The sequence below is a fragment of the Lissotriton helveticus genome, chromosome 6 (genome assembly GCF_964261635.1).
Source record: "Lissotriton helveticus chromosome 6, aLisHel1.1, whole genome shotgun sequence".
Classification (NCBI taxonomy): Eukaryota; Metazoa; Chordata; class Amphibia; order Caudata; family Salamandridae; genus Lissotriton; species Lissotriton helveticus.
This window is the reverse complement of record NC_136067.1, coordinates 1,292,514,016-1,292,527,611: the sequence shown is the minus strand read 5'-3', so window position 1 is coordinate 1,292,527,611 and position 13,596 is coordinate 1,292,514,016. Positions and strand designations below refer to the sequence as shown.

The window sequence follows — 13,596 nt, the reverse complement described above, 5'->3', positions numbered from 1 at the left end:
ATTTTGAGTGCTGGTACAGGCAGGGCCTGGCCATGTGCTTGGGGTGCAAGGGGCCATTTTGAAGGCAGGCAGTGTTCTCAGGCCTGCACCCATTTTGCCTAGCTTTCATCCATTATGCCCAGGGGTAGTGAGTGGTGCATGGGCCTAGTCTTTCTGTGGGGTGTCTTGAATTTAAACATCATTGAGGGCATGGATGGCATGGGATTGTGCTGATTTTTGTGTGTTTTTTTATTTTTTTGGCTGCTGTTGGGGCCTTTTGCCCAGGTGTACCCAGTGGTGCATGGACTGAGTCTTTCTGTGGGGTCTCTTTAATGTAAACATCATGGAGGGCATGGATGGCATTGGATTGTGGTGATTTGTGTGTGTTTTTCGATTTTTGGGGGTGTTGATGGGGCCTGTCCATGTGGGTGGGGGCCATTTTGAGTGCTGGTACAGGCAGGGCCTGGCCATGTGCTTGGGGTGCAAGGGGCCATTTTGAAGGCAGGCAGTGTTCTCAGGCCTGCACCCATTTTGCCTAGCTTTCATCCATTATGCCCAGGGGTAGTGAGTGGTGCATGGGCCTAGTCTTTCTGTGGGGTGTCTTGAATTTAAACATCATTGAGGGCATGGATGGCTTGGGATTGTGGTGATTTTTATGTGTTTTTTGAATTTTTTGGGGTGTTGTTGTGGACTGTGCATGTGGGTGGGGGGCATTTTGAGTGCTGGTACAGGCAGGGACGGGCCATGTGCTTGGGGTGCAAGGGGCCATTTTGAAGGCAGGCAGTGTCTCAGGCCTGCACCCATTTTGCCTAGCTTTCATCCATTATGCCCAGGGGTAGTGAGTGGTGCATGGGCCTAGTATTTCTGTGGGGTTTCTTGAATTTAAACATGATTGAGGGCATGAATGGCATGGGATTGTGCTGATTTGTGTGTGTTTTTCGATGTTTTTGGCTGCTGTTGGGGCCTTTTGCCCAGGGGTACCCAGTGGTGCATGGACTGAGTCTTTCTGTGGGGTCTCTTTAATGTAAACATCGTGGAGGGCATGGATGGCATTGGATTGTGGTGATTTTTGTGTGTTTTTCGATTTTTGGGGGTGTTGTTGTGGACTGTGCATGTGGGTGGGGGCCATTTTGAGTGCTGGTACAGACAGGGACGGGCCATGTGCCTGGGGTGCAAGGGGCCATTTTGAAGGCAGGCAGTGTTCTCAGGCCTGCACCCATTTTGCCTAGCTTTCATCTATTATGCCCAGGGGTAGTGAGTGGTGCATGGGCCTAGTATTTCTGTGGGGTGTCTTGAATTTAAACATGATTGAGGGCATGGATGGCATGGGATTGTGCTGATTTTTGTGTGTTTTTTTATTTTTTTGGCTGCTGTTGGGGCCTTTTACCCAGGGGTACCCAGTGGTGCATGGACTGAGTCGTTCTGTGGGGTCTCTTTAATGTAAACATCATGGAGGGCATGGATGGCATTGGATTGTGGTGATTTGTGTGTGTTTTTCGATTTTTGGGGGTTTTGATGGGGCCTGTCCATGTGGGTGGGGGCCATTTTGAGTGCTGGTACAGGCAGGGCCTGGCCATGTGCTTGGGGTGCAAGGGGCCATTTTGAAGGCAGGCAGTGTTCTCAGGCCTGCACCCATTTTGCCTAGCTTTCATCCATTAAGCCCAGGGGTAGTGAGTGGTGCATAGGCCTAGTCTTTCTGTGGGGTGTCTTGTATTTAAACATCATTGAGGGCATGGATGGCGTGGGATTGTGGTGATTTTTATGTGTTTTTTGATTTTTGGGGGTGTTGTTGTGGACTGTGCATGTGGGTGGGGGCCATTTTGAGTGCTGGTACAGACAGGGACGGGCCACGTGCCTGGGGTGCAAGGGGCCATTTTGAAGGCAGGCAGTGTTCTCAGGCCTGCACCCATTTTGCCTAGCTTTCATCCATTATGCCCAGGGGTAGTGAGTGGTGCATGGGCCTAGTATTTCTGTGGGGTGTCTTGAATTTAAACATGATTGAGGGCATGGATGGCATGGGATTGTGCTGATTTTTGTGTGTTTTTTATTTTTTTGGCTGCTGTTGGGGCCTTTTGCCCAGGGGTACCCAGTGGTGCATGGACTGAGTCTTTCTGTGGGGTCTCTTTAATGTAAACATCATGGAGGGCATGGATGGCATTTGATTGTGGTGATTTGTGTGTGTTTTTCGATTTTTGGGGGTGTTGATGGGGCCTGTCCATGTGGGTGGGGGCCATTTTGAGTGCTGGTACAGGCAGGGCCTGGCCATGTGCTTGGGGTGCAAGGGGCCATTTTGAAGGCAGGCAGTGTTCTCAGGCCTGCACCCATTTTGCCTAGCTTTCATCCATTATGCCCAGGGGTAGTGAGTGGTGCATGGGCCTAGTCTTTCTGTGGGGTGTCTTGAATTTAAACATCATTGAGGGCATGGATGGCGTGGGATTGTGGTGATTTTTATGTGTTTTTTGATTTTTGGGGGTGTTGTTGTGGACTGTGCATGTGGGTGGGGGGCATTTTGAGTGCTGGTACAGGCAGGGACGGGCCATGTGCTTGGGGTGCAAGGGGCCATTTTGAAGGCAGGCAGTGTCTCAGGACAGCACCCATTTTGCCTAGCTTTCATCCATTATGCCCAGGGGTAGTGAGTGGTGCATGGGCCTAGTATTTCTGTGGGGTTTCTTGAATTTAAACATGATTGAGGGCATGAATGGCATGGGATTGTGCTGATTTGTGTGTGTTTTTCGATGTTTTTGGCTGCTGTTGGGGCCTTTTGCCCAGGGGTACCCAGTAGTGCATGGACTGAGTCTTTCTGTGGGGTCTCTTTAATGTAAACATCGTGGAGGGCATGGATGGCATTGGATTGTGGTGATTTTTGTGTTTTTCGATTTTTGGGGGTGTTGTTGTGGACTGTGCATGTGGGTGGGGTCCATTTTGAGTGCTGGTACAGACAGGGACGGGCCATGTGCCTGGGGTGCAAGGGGCCATTTTGAAGGCAGGCAGTGTTCTCAGGCCTGCACCCATTTTGCCTAGCTTTCATCCATTATGCCCAGGGGTAGTGAGTGGTGCATGGGCCTAGTATTTCTGTGGGGTGTCTTGAATTTAAACATGATTGAGGGCATGGATGGCATGGGATTGTGCTGATTTTTGTGTGTTTTTTTATTTTTTGGGCTGCTGTTGGGGCCTTTTACCCAGGGGTACCCAGTGGTGCATGGACTGAGTCGTTCTGTGGGGTCTCTTTAATGTAAACATCATGGAGGGCATGGATGGCATTGGATTGTGGTGATTTGTGTGTGTTTTTCGAATTTTGGGGGTGTTGATGGGGCCTGTCCATGTGGGTGGGGGCCATTTTGAGTGCTGGTGCAGGCAGGGCCTGGCCATGTGCTTGGGGTGCAAGGGGCCATTTTGAAGGCAGGCAGTGTTCTCAGGCCTGCACCCATTTTGCCTAGCTTTCATCCATTAAGCCCAGGGGTAGTGAGTGGTGCATGGGCCTAGTCTTTCTGTGGGGTGTCTTGTATTTAAACATCATTGAGGGCATGGATGGCGTGGGATTGTGGTGATTTGTATGTGTTTTTTGATTTTTGGGGGTGTTGTTGTGGACTGTGCATGTGGGTGGGGGCCATTTTGAGTGCTGGTACAGACAGGGACGGGCCATGTGCCTGGGGTGCAAGGGGCCATTTTGAAGGCAGGCAGTGTTCTCAGGCCTGCACCCATTTTGCCTAGCTTTCATCCATTATGCCCAGGGGTAGTGAGTGGTGCATGGGCCTAGTATTTCTGTGGGGTGTCTTGAATTTAAACATGATTGAGGGCATGGATGGCATGGGATTGTGCTGATTTTTGTGTGTTTTTTTATTTTTTTGGCTGCTGTTGGGGCCTTTTGCCCAGGGGTACCCAGTGGTGCATGGACTGAGTCTTTCTGTGGGGTCTCTTTAATGTAAACATCATGGAGGGCATGGATGGCATTGGATTGTGGTGATTTGTGTGTGTTTTTCGATTTTTGGGGGTGTTGATGGGGCCTGTCCATGTGGGTGGCGGCCATTTTGAGTGCTGGTACAGGCATGGCCTGGCCATGTGCTTGGGGTGCAAGGGGCCATTTTGAAGGCAGGCAGTGTTCTCAGGCCTGCACCCATTTTGCCTAGCTTTCATCTATTATGCCCAGGGGTAGTGAGTGGTGCATGGGCCTAGTCTTTCTGTGGGGTGTCTTGAATTTAAACATCATTGAGGGCATGGATGGCGTGGGATTGTGGTGATTTTTATGTGTTTTTCGATTTTTGGGGGTGTTGTTGTGGACTGTGCATGTGGGTGGAGGGCATTTTGAGTGCTGGTACAGGCAGGGACGGGCCATGTGCTTGGGGTGCAAGGGGCCATTTTGAAGGCAGGCAGTGTTCTCAGGCCTGCACCCATTTTGCCTAGCTTTCATCCATTATGCCCAGGGGTAGTGAGTGGTGCATGGGCCTAGTATTTCTGTGGGGCTTCTTGAATTTAAACATGATTGAGGGCATGAATGGCATGGGATTGTGCTGATTTGTGTGTGTTTTTCGATGTTTTTGGCTGCTGTTGGGGCCTTTTGCCCAGGGGTACCCAGTGGTGCATGGACTGAGTCTTTCTGTGGGGTCTCTTTAATGTAAACATCGTGGAGGGCATGGATGGCATTGGATTGTGGTGATTTTTGTGTGTTTTTCGATTTTTGGGGGTGTTGTTGTGAACTGTGCATGTGGGTGGGGGCCATTTTGAGTGCTGGTACAGACAGGGACGGGCCATGTGCCTGGGGTGCAAGGGGCCATTTTGAAGGCAGGCAGTGTTCTCAGGCCTGCACCCATTTTGCCTAGCTTTCATCCATTATGCCCAGGGGTAGTGAGTGGTGCATGGGCCTAGTATTTCTGTGGGGTGTCTTGAATTTAAACATGATTGAGGGCATGGATGGCATGGGATTGTGCTGATTTTTGTGTGTTTTTTTATTTTTTTGGCTGCTGTTGGGGCCTTTTACCCAGGGGTACCCAGTGGTGCATGGACTGAGTCGTTCTGTGGGGTCTCTTTAATGTAAACATCATGGAGGGCATGGATGGCATTGGATTGTGGTGATTTGTGTGTGTTTTTCGATTTTTGGGGGTGTTGATGGGGCCTGTCCATGTGGGTGGGGGCCATTTTGAGTGCTGGTACAGGCAGGGCCTGGCCATGTGCTTGGGGTGCAAGGGGCCGTTTTGAAGGCAGGCAGTGTTCTCAGGCCTGCACCCATTTTGCCTAGCTTTCATCCATTATGCCCAGGGGTAGTGAGTGGTGCATGGGCCTAGTCTTTCTGTGGGGTGTCTTGAATTTTATGTCAAGAACGGAGGCTCCTATTATGCCTTCTTTTCTTGCTTTATTTTAAATAGCAGCAAGATAAGCAATGAACTACAAATACCCAGAAGGCCCAGCAGAGAACTACTGGCCAATGGGGTTAGAGTAAACAAACAATGGTCCAATCACAACCAGGATAGTATATATGGCCAGCTCTGACCACACGAAGTCCTCTTTTCTTGCTGCTACGCAGAAAGATAAGTCGCATTTTCCTTTTCTCCTTCATATTTTACTGTTTAGTGCGCGTTTATTGCATTGCTGTGTTTTATATATGCTCCGTTTGCTGCCAAATTTACTGTTGTGCTTTACGAGCGTTCGCGCTCATTTTGCTGGTTGGTCTTTGTACCGAGTTGCTTCTGCCCCGTTTTCGGCCCCCCCCCCCTCACGTGTGTCAGCGTTTGGTTTCTCCCGCTGCGCACGCTTCCCGCCTTACCGGCTGTTCCCTCACAGTGCTCCGTGGCTCCCTGCTGCTCGTTCGTCTACCGCTGCTTACACAACGCGGTGTCCGCCCCCAGGGGAGTGTCTCCCTGCCATTCCGGCCCGTTTCCGCCCCCTTTACTTTCCTCACGGCATTAACCCTTTACCTTCCGTTTTTGCTGCCATGGAGAATACAAGCTCTCCAGAGCTGGATAATGAGGAAAGCGAAGCTTTCAAGTCAGACCTCAGTCATTTCATTAATAAGTCAGTGGAGACTGCTGTCGAGGCTTCTATGACTCGTGTGTCCAGACACATGGAAAATTCCCTTTTAAGCCTCATGACCAAAGCTTTGGCCCATTCTGCGGGGGATAGCAGAAAGCGTAAACTGGTTCCTTCCACTTCTCTGCCTAAAAAAGTGTCACTGTTGGGTCGCGAGGCCTCCTCGCATTTGATTGAGGACGAGGTTCCTCCCAGGCCTCCTAGCAAGGAGGGGTTAAAGGTTGCTATGTCTAAGAGTAAAACTAAGACAAAAAATGTGGAGGTTCCTAAGAAGCTGGTCATTGATACAATTCCTGACACGGATGATGATGATGATGATATGGGTGACACAGATGATTCGACTGGTTTACTTCACTTGCTTGATTCTCCTCCCCCCAAGAAAGCGAGAGTGGATGCTTTTGCGTCTGAACCTGTTTTGGATTCGGAGGGCCAGCCTATGTTTGACCCCTCTTCTATCAGACATCCCAATTCTACTGAGTGGTTCCCCACTCCTCATGTGGGTGAATACATCTCCTCCAAGCTCCGTCTGCCTTTGGACAAGTCTGTTTGTGCTAAGCTCAAGTCTGAGTGTCCAAAACCTTCCCTTCCTTGTCATGTCACCGTTACTCCTTCAATTGATAAGCCCCTTCTTACTTTCTTCTCGAAGTTTGGCAAGGATCCCCGCAGGGGTGTGGATAAGGCCTGGTCCACTTGCCAGGACAAGCTTTTGGATATTGTGGGCCCTTTGGCCCGGGTTTTGGATATGGCGGAGACGGCCCGCTTGGAAGGTTCGGACCTTGATCCGGAAGAAATCTCTTTGTGGCTTCAACGCTCCTTTTGCCTGTTAGGTAATGCCAATGCAGCGATCACTCATGAGCGCCGTAAAGGACTGTTGATCAAATTGGATCCAAAGTTGGCCAACCTAGCTACCCAGGATCCGGGTGTCAAGGCTGACGGTCTTTTGTTTGGCGATTCCCTTGTCAAGGATCTCAGCCGTTACGTGTCCACTTTTGCTTCTTTGGACAAAGCGCAATTTTCTATCAAAAAAGTGTTTGCCCCTCGGGTTTTTGGCAGGGCCGGCAGAGGCAGGAACCGCTCTTCCGGCCGCGGTTACCCGAACCAAGGTTCCAGAGGCGCAGCCAACTCCGGCTATCAAGAATTCAAGCCACAGTTCTACCCCCAAAGAGGTCGTGGCTTTAGGGGTCGAGGACAGAAAGGTTTCCGCGCCCACAACAACAACGTCAACAGCCAAGGTGAGCCCTCCCCCTCCTATCGGAGGACGTCTTGCTCTTTTTCTTCACAGGTGGCGCGCGCTCACGGCGGATCCCTGGGTCCTCAATTCCGTTCAAGGCTATCTCATCGAGTTTTACGCTCAGCCTTCCCAGTCTACTTTTCCTCCTCCGTTGGTTTTTTCCGCAGACGTAGCTCTGCTCGTCTCACAGGAGATCCGAAGTCTTCTTCACAAACAAGCCATTCTTGTCGCTCCCTTCGATCCCTCAGGTTTTCTAAGCTCCCTCTTTTTGGTTCGAAAAAAGAACAAGAAAGTTCGTCCAGTCATCAATCTCAAGTGGTTCAACCAGTTCGTGGTTTATCGCCACTTCAAGATGGAGACCATTCTCCATCTCAGGGATACGTTACGCCAATCCGATTGGATGGTCAGACTCGATCTACAGGACGCATACCTTTCAATTCCTATACACGAGGCCCACACCAAATTTCTACAATTTCAGTGGTCCGGTGTCACTTACCGATTTTGTTCACTTCCTTTCGGACTTTCTTCCGCTCCTTGGTGCTTCACCAAAGTGATGAAGCCAGTGGTGTCCCATCTGCGCTCCCTCGGTATTCGTCTCATCATTTATCTAGACGATATCTTGATCATGCACTCGGACATGCAGACTCTTCTCTCTCACCTCGAGATTGCTCAGTCTCTCCTTCTGGATCTGGGTTTCCTCATCAATTCCGAGAAATCTATGTTAGTCCCTTCTCAGAGTGTGGAATTTCTAGGCTTCCGAGTGGACTCTTCCACCGCATCTCTTTATCTCCCGAAATCCAAGGTTTCAGCCATTCGGTCAGAATTATGTCAAATTCTTCGCCTTTCCGAGGTGTCTCTTCGTTCGCTTGCAAGGGTCGTAGGCCTTCTGTCAGCCTCCATTCAAGCGATCTTTCCAGGGCCTCTGCACTATCGAGCTCTGCAGCGCTTAAAGATTCGTCATCTTCGCCAAGGCTTGGCGTACTCGGATCTTATCCAACTGGACCAAGAATCCCGTCTCGAGTTACAATGGTGGATAGACCATTTAGATGCGTGGAACGGGAGGACGATTTTTGCAACGGCCCCCGATCTTGTATTAGAATCAGATGCCAGCCTGTCGGGTTGGGGCGCCCGATGTGGTTCAATCTCGACTGGAGGTACATGCTCTCCAGAGGAGTCGTCATTGCACATAAACTGTTTAGAGATGCTGGCAGGCTCCTTTGCAATCCGCAGTCTGGCAAAAAACAAAGCAAGTTGTTCCATTCTCCTTCGGATGGACAATGTTTCTGCGGTCCGCTACATAAACCATCTAGGTGGCACAAAGTCAAAACCGCTGGCGGAACTTGCGAAGAGCCTTTGGCACTTCTGTCTTCAACACAAGCTATCTCTCCGAGCGGAATATCTCCCGGGCAGTCTCAATGCCATCGCAGATTGGCACTCTCGATACCTTCGAGATTCAAGCGATTGGAAGCTGCTTCCCTCCGTCTTTCTTTCTCTCTCCCAGAAATGGGGTCCCTTTTCTATCGATCTCTTTGCTTCCCGGCTCAATTCCCAACTTCCCGCTTTCTTCAGCTGGAGACCGGACCCTCTTGCTCTCGCGACAGATGCATTCCTGCAGGATTGGTCTCTGCATCTCAATTATGCGTTTCCTCCGTTCCTAATGATCAACAGGGTTCTGGCCCAGGTTCGTCGTCAGTCGACATCCTTGGTTCTCCTGGCTCCTTTCTGGCAAGCCCAAATCTGGTTCCCCTCTCTCTTGGAGCTGGCGGTGGACTTTCCGGTGCTGCTTCCCTTCAGCGAAGATCTCCTGCTAGACCCTCAGGGTCTTCCCCACGCCTTGGTTCTGGACAGATCTCTAGTTCTGTCCGCTTGGAGGATTTCCGGTCTTCCGCGTCTGACGTCTTTATTTCACAGGAGGCTTCAATCTTTATCAGCAGAGCTTGGGCCCCTGGCACCTCCAGAGCCTACAAGTCCGCTTGGTCTTTATGGGCAAGCTGGTGTATGGAACGGTCTGTCGATCCCTTTTCAGCTCCTTTAAGCCTCGTGGTTAATTTTTTGGCTTCCGAAGCCAGTGCGGGTAAGTCCTATCGCACGGTTAATCTGTACAGATCTGCTATCTCTTTGAATCATTGTCCTATTGACAATAAACCTGTGGGTTCCCACCCTTTGGTGTGTCGCCTGCTTCGTGGAGTTCGATTTTCAAAACCTCCGTTGGCTAAGTATTCCTTTTTGTGGGATGTTAATTTGGTGTTCAAATTGTTTATTTCATGGCCTGCAAATGATGCTCTTTCTCTCAAAATGTTGTCAGCCAAACTTACCATGTTGTTATGTTTAATTTCAATCAAACGTGTCTCTGATGTCAGAGCTTTGGATTTGTCTTCCAGACAGTTTTCACCTTCTGGTGTTTTGTTTCAGGTTCACAGGCGTACCAAAACCAATATACAATCTGTGTTTTATCCTTATTTTCCTTCACAGCCCCAACTTTGTGTTGGACAATGTTTAAAGAGTTACGAACAAAAAACTGCTGGTCTCAGGTCTTCCTCTCATTCGCAATTGCTCATTTCTTTTCGCAAACCCCATCACCCTGTGTCCTCTGCCACTTTAGCCCGTTGGGTGAGGTGGATCATGTCCCTTGCGGGCATTGATGTTACTGCTTTTGGTGCACACTCGGCCAGGGGTGCCATGGCCTCTAAAGCCTTTTGGGCAGGCTCTCGCTTGGAGGATATCCTGAAATCAGCAGATTGGTCTAATGATGCTATTTTCAAAACGTTTTATTGTAAACCTGTTGTTTCTGCTTCTTCTGTAGTTGTTGATATGCTTTGAACAAGCATAATAGGAGCCTCCGTTCTTGACATAAAATGTAGATTTTCCTAGTATTTATGACGGAAAGTCTTAATTTTATTAAAGACACGGAGGCGAGTATTATCCCACCTCTATTCTACTAATTTTGTCTGTTTTTCCCACCCTTAGGAACTCCGGCTTTACCACCGACCTCCAACTAAACCTGCAACTGCTCCAGTGGATGGTCTTTCTTCTTCGGGGAATCTCCTCCAGCGTTATCCTGCAGTCCTGGGTTTCCTACAGGATTTTCTGGCTTGGATTATGACTGTGTGCATTTTAGTTTCTATATTTCCATTGTTTATGCATTCTCTTTGACTTCTCGCACAAGAAAAGAGGACTTCGTGTGGTCAGAGCTGGCCATATATACTATCCTGGTTGTGATTGGACCATTGTTTGTTTACTCTAACCCCATTGGCCAGTAGTTCTCTGCTGGGCCTTCTGGGTATTTGTAGTTCATTGCTTATCTTGCTGCTATTTAAAATAAAGCAAGAAAAGAAGGCATAATACTCGCCTCCGTGTCTTTAATAAAATTAAGACTTTCCGTCATAAATACTAGGAAAATCTACATTTAAACATCATTGAGGGCATGGATGGCATGGGATTGTGCAGATTTTTGTGTGTTTTTTTATTTTTTTGGCTGCTGTTGGGGCCTTTTGCCCAGGGGTACCCAGTGGTGCATGGACTGAGTCTTTCTGTGGGGTCTCTTTAATGTAAACATCATGGAGGGCATGGATGGCATTGGATTGTGGTGATTTGTGTGTGTTTTTCGATTTTTGGGGGTGTTGATGGGGCCTGTCCATGTGGGTGGGGGCCATTTTGAGTGCTGGTACAGGCAGGGCCTGGCCATGTGCTTGGGGTGCAAGGGGCCATTTTGAAGGCAGACAGTGTTCTCAGGCCTGCACCCATTTTGCCTAGCTTTCATCCATTATGCCCAGGGGTAGTGAGTGGTGCATGGGCCTAGTATTTCTGTGGGGTTTCTTGAATTTAAACATGATTGAGGGCATGAATGGCATGGGATTGTGCTGATTTGTGTGTGTTTTTCGATGTTTTTGGCTGCTGTTGGGGCCTTTTGCCCAGGGGTACCCAGTGGTGCTTGGACTGAGTCTTTCTGTGGGGTCTCTTTAATGTAAACATCGTGGAGGGCATGGATGGCATTGGATTGTGGTGATTTGTGTGTGTTTTTCGATTTTTGGGGGTGTTGTTGTGGACTGTGCATGTGGTTGGGGGCCATTTTGAGTGCTGGTACAGACAGGGACGGGCCATGTGCTTGGGGTGCCAGGGGCCATTTTGAAGGCAGGCAGTGTTCTCAGGCCTGCACCCATTTTGCCTAGCTTTCATCCATTATGCCCAGGGAGAGTGAGTGATGCATGGGCCTAGTCTTTCTGTGGGGTGTCTTGAATTTAAACATCATTGAGGGCATGGATGGCATGCGATTGTGGTGATTTTTATGTGTTTTTCGATTTTTGGGGGTGTTGTTGTGGACTGTGCATGTGGGTGGGGGCCATTTTGAGTGCTGGTACAGGCAGGGACGGGCCATGTGCTTGGGGTGCAAGGGGCCATTTTGAAGGCATGCAGTGTTCTCAGGCCTGCACCCATTTTGCCTAGCTTTCATCCACTATGCCCAGGGGAAGTGAGTGGTGCATGGGCCTAGTATTTCTGTGGGGTTTCTTGAATTTAAACATGATTGAGGGCATGGATGGCATGGGATTGTGCTGATTTTTGTGTGTTTTTCGATTTTTTTGGCTGCTGTTGGGGCCTTTTGCCCAGGGGTACCCAGTGGTGCATGGACTGAGTCTTTCTGTGGGGTCTCTTTAATGTAAACATCATGGAGGACATGGATGGCATTGGATTGTGGTGATATTGTGTGTTTTTCGATTTTTGGGGGTGTTGATGGGGTCTGTCCATGTGGGTGGGGGCCATTTTGAGTGCTGGTACAGGCAGGGCCTGGCCATGTGCTTGGGGTGCAAGGGGCCATTTTGAAGGCAGGCAGTGTACTATGGCCTGCACCCATTTTGCCTAGCTTTCATCCATTATGCCCAGGGGTAGTGAGTGGTACATGGGCCTAGTCTTTCTGCGGGGTGTCTTGAATTTAAACTTCATTGAGGGCATGGATGGCGTGGGATTGTGGTGATTTTTATGTGTTTTTCGATTTTTGGGGGTGTTGTTTTGGACTGTGCATGGGGGTGGGGGCCATTTTGAGTGCTGGTACAGGCAGGGACGGGCCATGTGCTTGGGGTGCAAGGGGCCATTTTGAAGGCAGGCAGTGTTCTCAGGCCTGCACCCATTTTGCCTAGCTTTCATCCATTATGCCCAGGGGTAGTGAGTGGTGCATGGGCCTAGTATTTCTGTGGGGTTTCTTGAATTTAAACATGATTGAGGGCATGGATGGCATGGGATTGTGCTGATTTTTGTGTGTTTTTCGATGTTTTTGGCTGCTGTTGGGGCCTTTTGCCCAGGGGTACCCAGTGGTGCATGGACTGAGTCTTTCTGTGGGGTCTCTTTAATGTAAACATCGTGGAGGGCATGGATGGCATTGGATTGTGGTGATTTTTGTGTGTTTTTCGATTTTTGGGGGTGTTGATGGGGCCTGTCCATGTGGGTGGGGGCCATTTTGAGTGCTGGTACAGGCAGGGCCTGGCCATGTGCTTGGGGTGCAAGGGGCCATTTTGAAGGCAGGCAGTGTTCTCAGGCCTGCACCCATTTTGCCTAGCTTTCATCCATTATGCCCAGGGAGAGTGAGTGATGCATGGGCCTAGTCTTTCTGTGGGGTGTCTTGAATTTAAACATCATTGAGGGCATGGATGGCATGCGATTGTGGTGATTTTTATGTAATTTTCGATTTTTGGGGGTGTTGTTGTGGACTGTGCATGTGGGTGGGGGCCATTTTGAGTGCTGGTACAGGCAGGGACGGGCCATGTGCTTGGGGTGCAAGGGGCCATTTTGAAGGCAGGCAGTGTTCTCAGGCCTGCACCCATTTTGCCTAGCTTTCATCCATTATGCCCAGGGGAAGTGAGTGGTGCATGGGCCTAGTATTTCTGTGGGGTTTCTTGAATTTAAACATGATTGAGGGCATGGATGGCATGGGATTGTACTGATTTTTGTGTGTTTTTCGATTTTTTTGGCTGCTGTTGGGGCCTTTTGCCCAGGGGTACCCAGTGGTGCATGGACTGAGTCTTTCTGTGGGGTCTCTTTAATGTAAACATCATGGAGGACATGGATGGCATTGGATTGTGGTGATATTGTGTGTTTTTCGATTTTTGGGGGTGTTGATGGGGTCTGTCCATGTGGGTGGGGGCCATTTTGAGTGCTGGTACAGGCAGGGCCTGGCCATGTGCTTGGGGTGCAAGGGGCCATTTTGAAGGCAGGCAGTGTACTAAGGCCTGCACCCATTTTGCCTAGCTTTCATCCATTATGCCCAGGGGTAGTGAGTGGTGCATGGGCCTAGTCTTTCTGCGGGGTGTCTTGAATTTAAACATCATTGAGGGCATGGATGGCGTGGGATTGTGGTGATTTTTATGTGTTTTTCG

The 13,596-nt window shown here is 49.6% G+C and overlaps 1 protein-coding gene across 1 annotated transcript; it reads left to right on the top strand.

Annotated features, from left to right (window-relative positions):
• Positions 1-5,941: 5,941 nt before the first annotated feature.
• On the top strand, positions 5,942-10,230 carry LOC144762683 (uncharacterized). The gene is made up of 2 exons (XM_078647926.1): positions 5,942-7,232; positions 10,199-10,230. The coding sequence occupies exons 1-2, from the start codon at positions 6,014-6,016 to the stop codon at positions 10,228-10,230; spliced, it is 1,251 nt and encodes a 416-aa protein (XP_078504052.1). The 5' UTR covers positions 5,942-6,013.
• Positions 10,231-13,596: the final 3,366 nt, after the last annotated feature.

Excerpts from the sequence above, each read along its gene's own strand:
- LOC144762683 (XM_078647926.1), top strand. The coding sequence starts at position 6,014 with ATGACTCGTGTGTCCAGACACATGGAAAATTCCCTTTTAAGCCTCATG. Across the intron at positions 7,233-10,198 it reads CAACAACGTCAACAGCCAAG|GAACTCCGGCTTTACCACCG; the intron begins GTGAGCCCTCCC and ends TCCCACCCTTAG.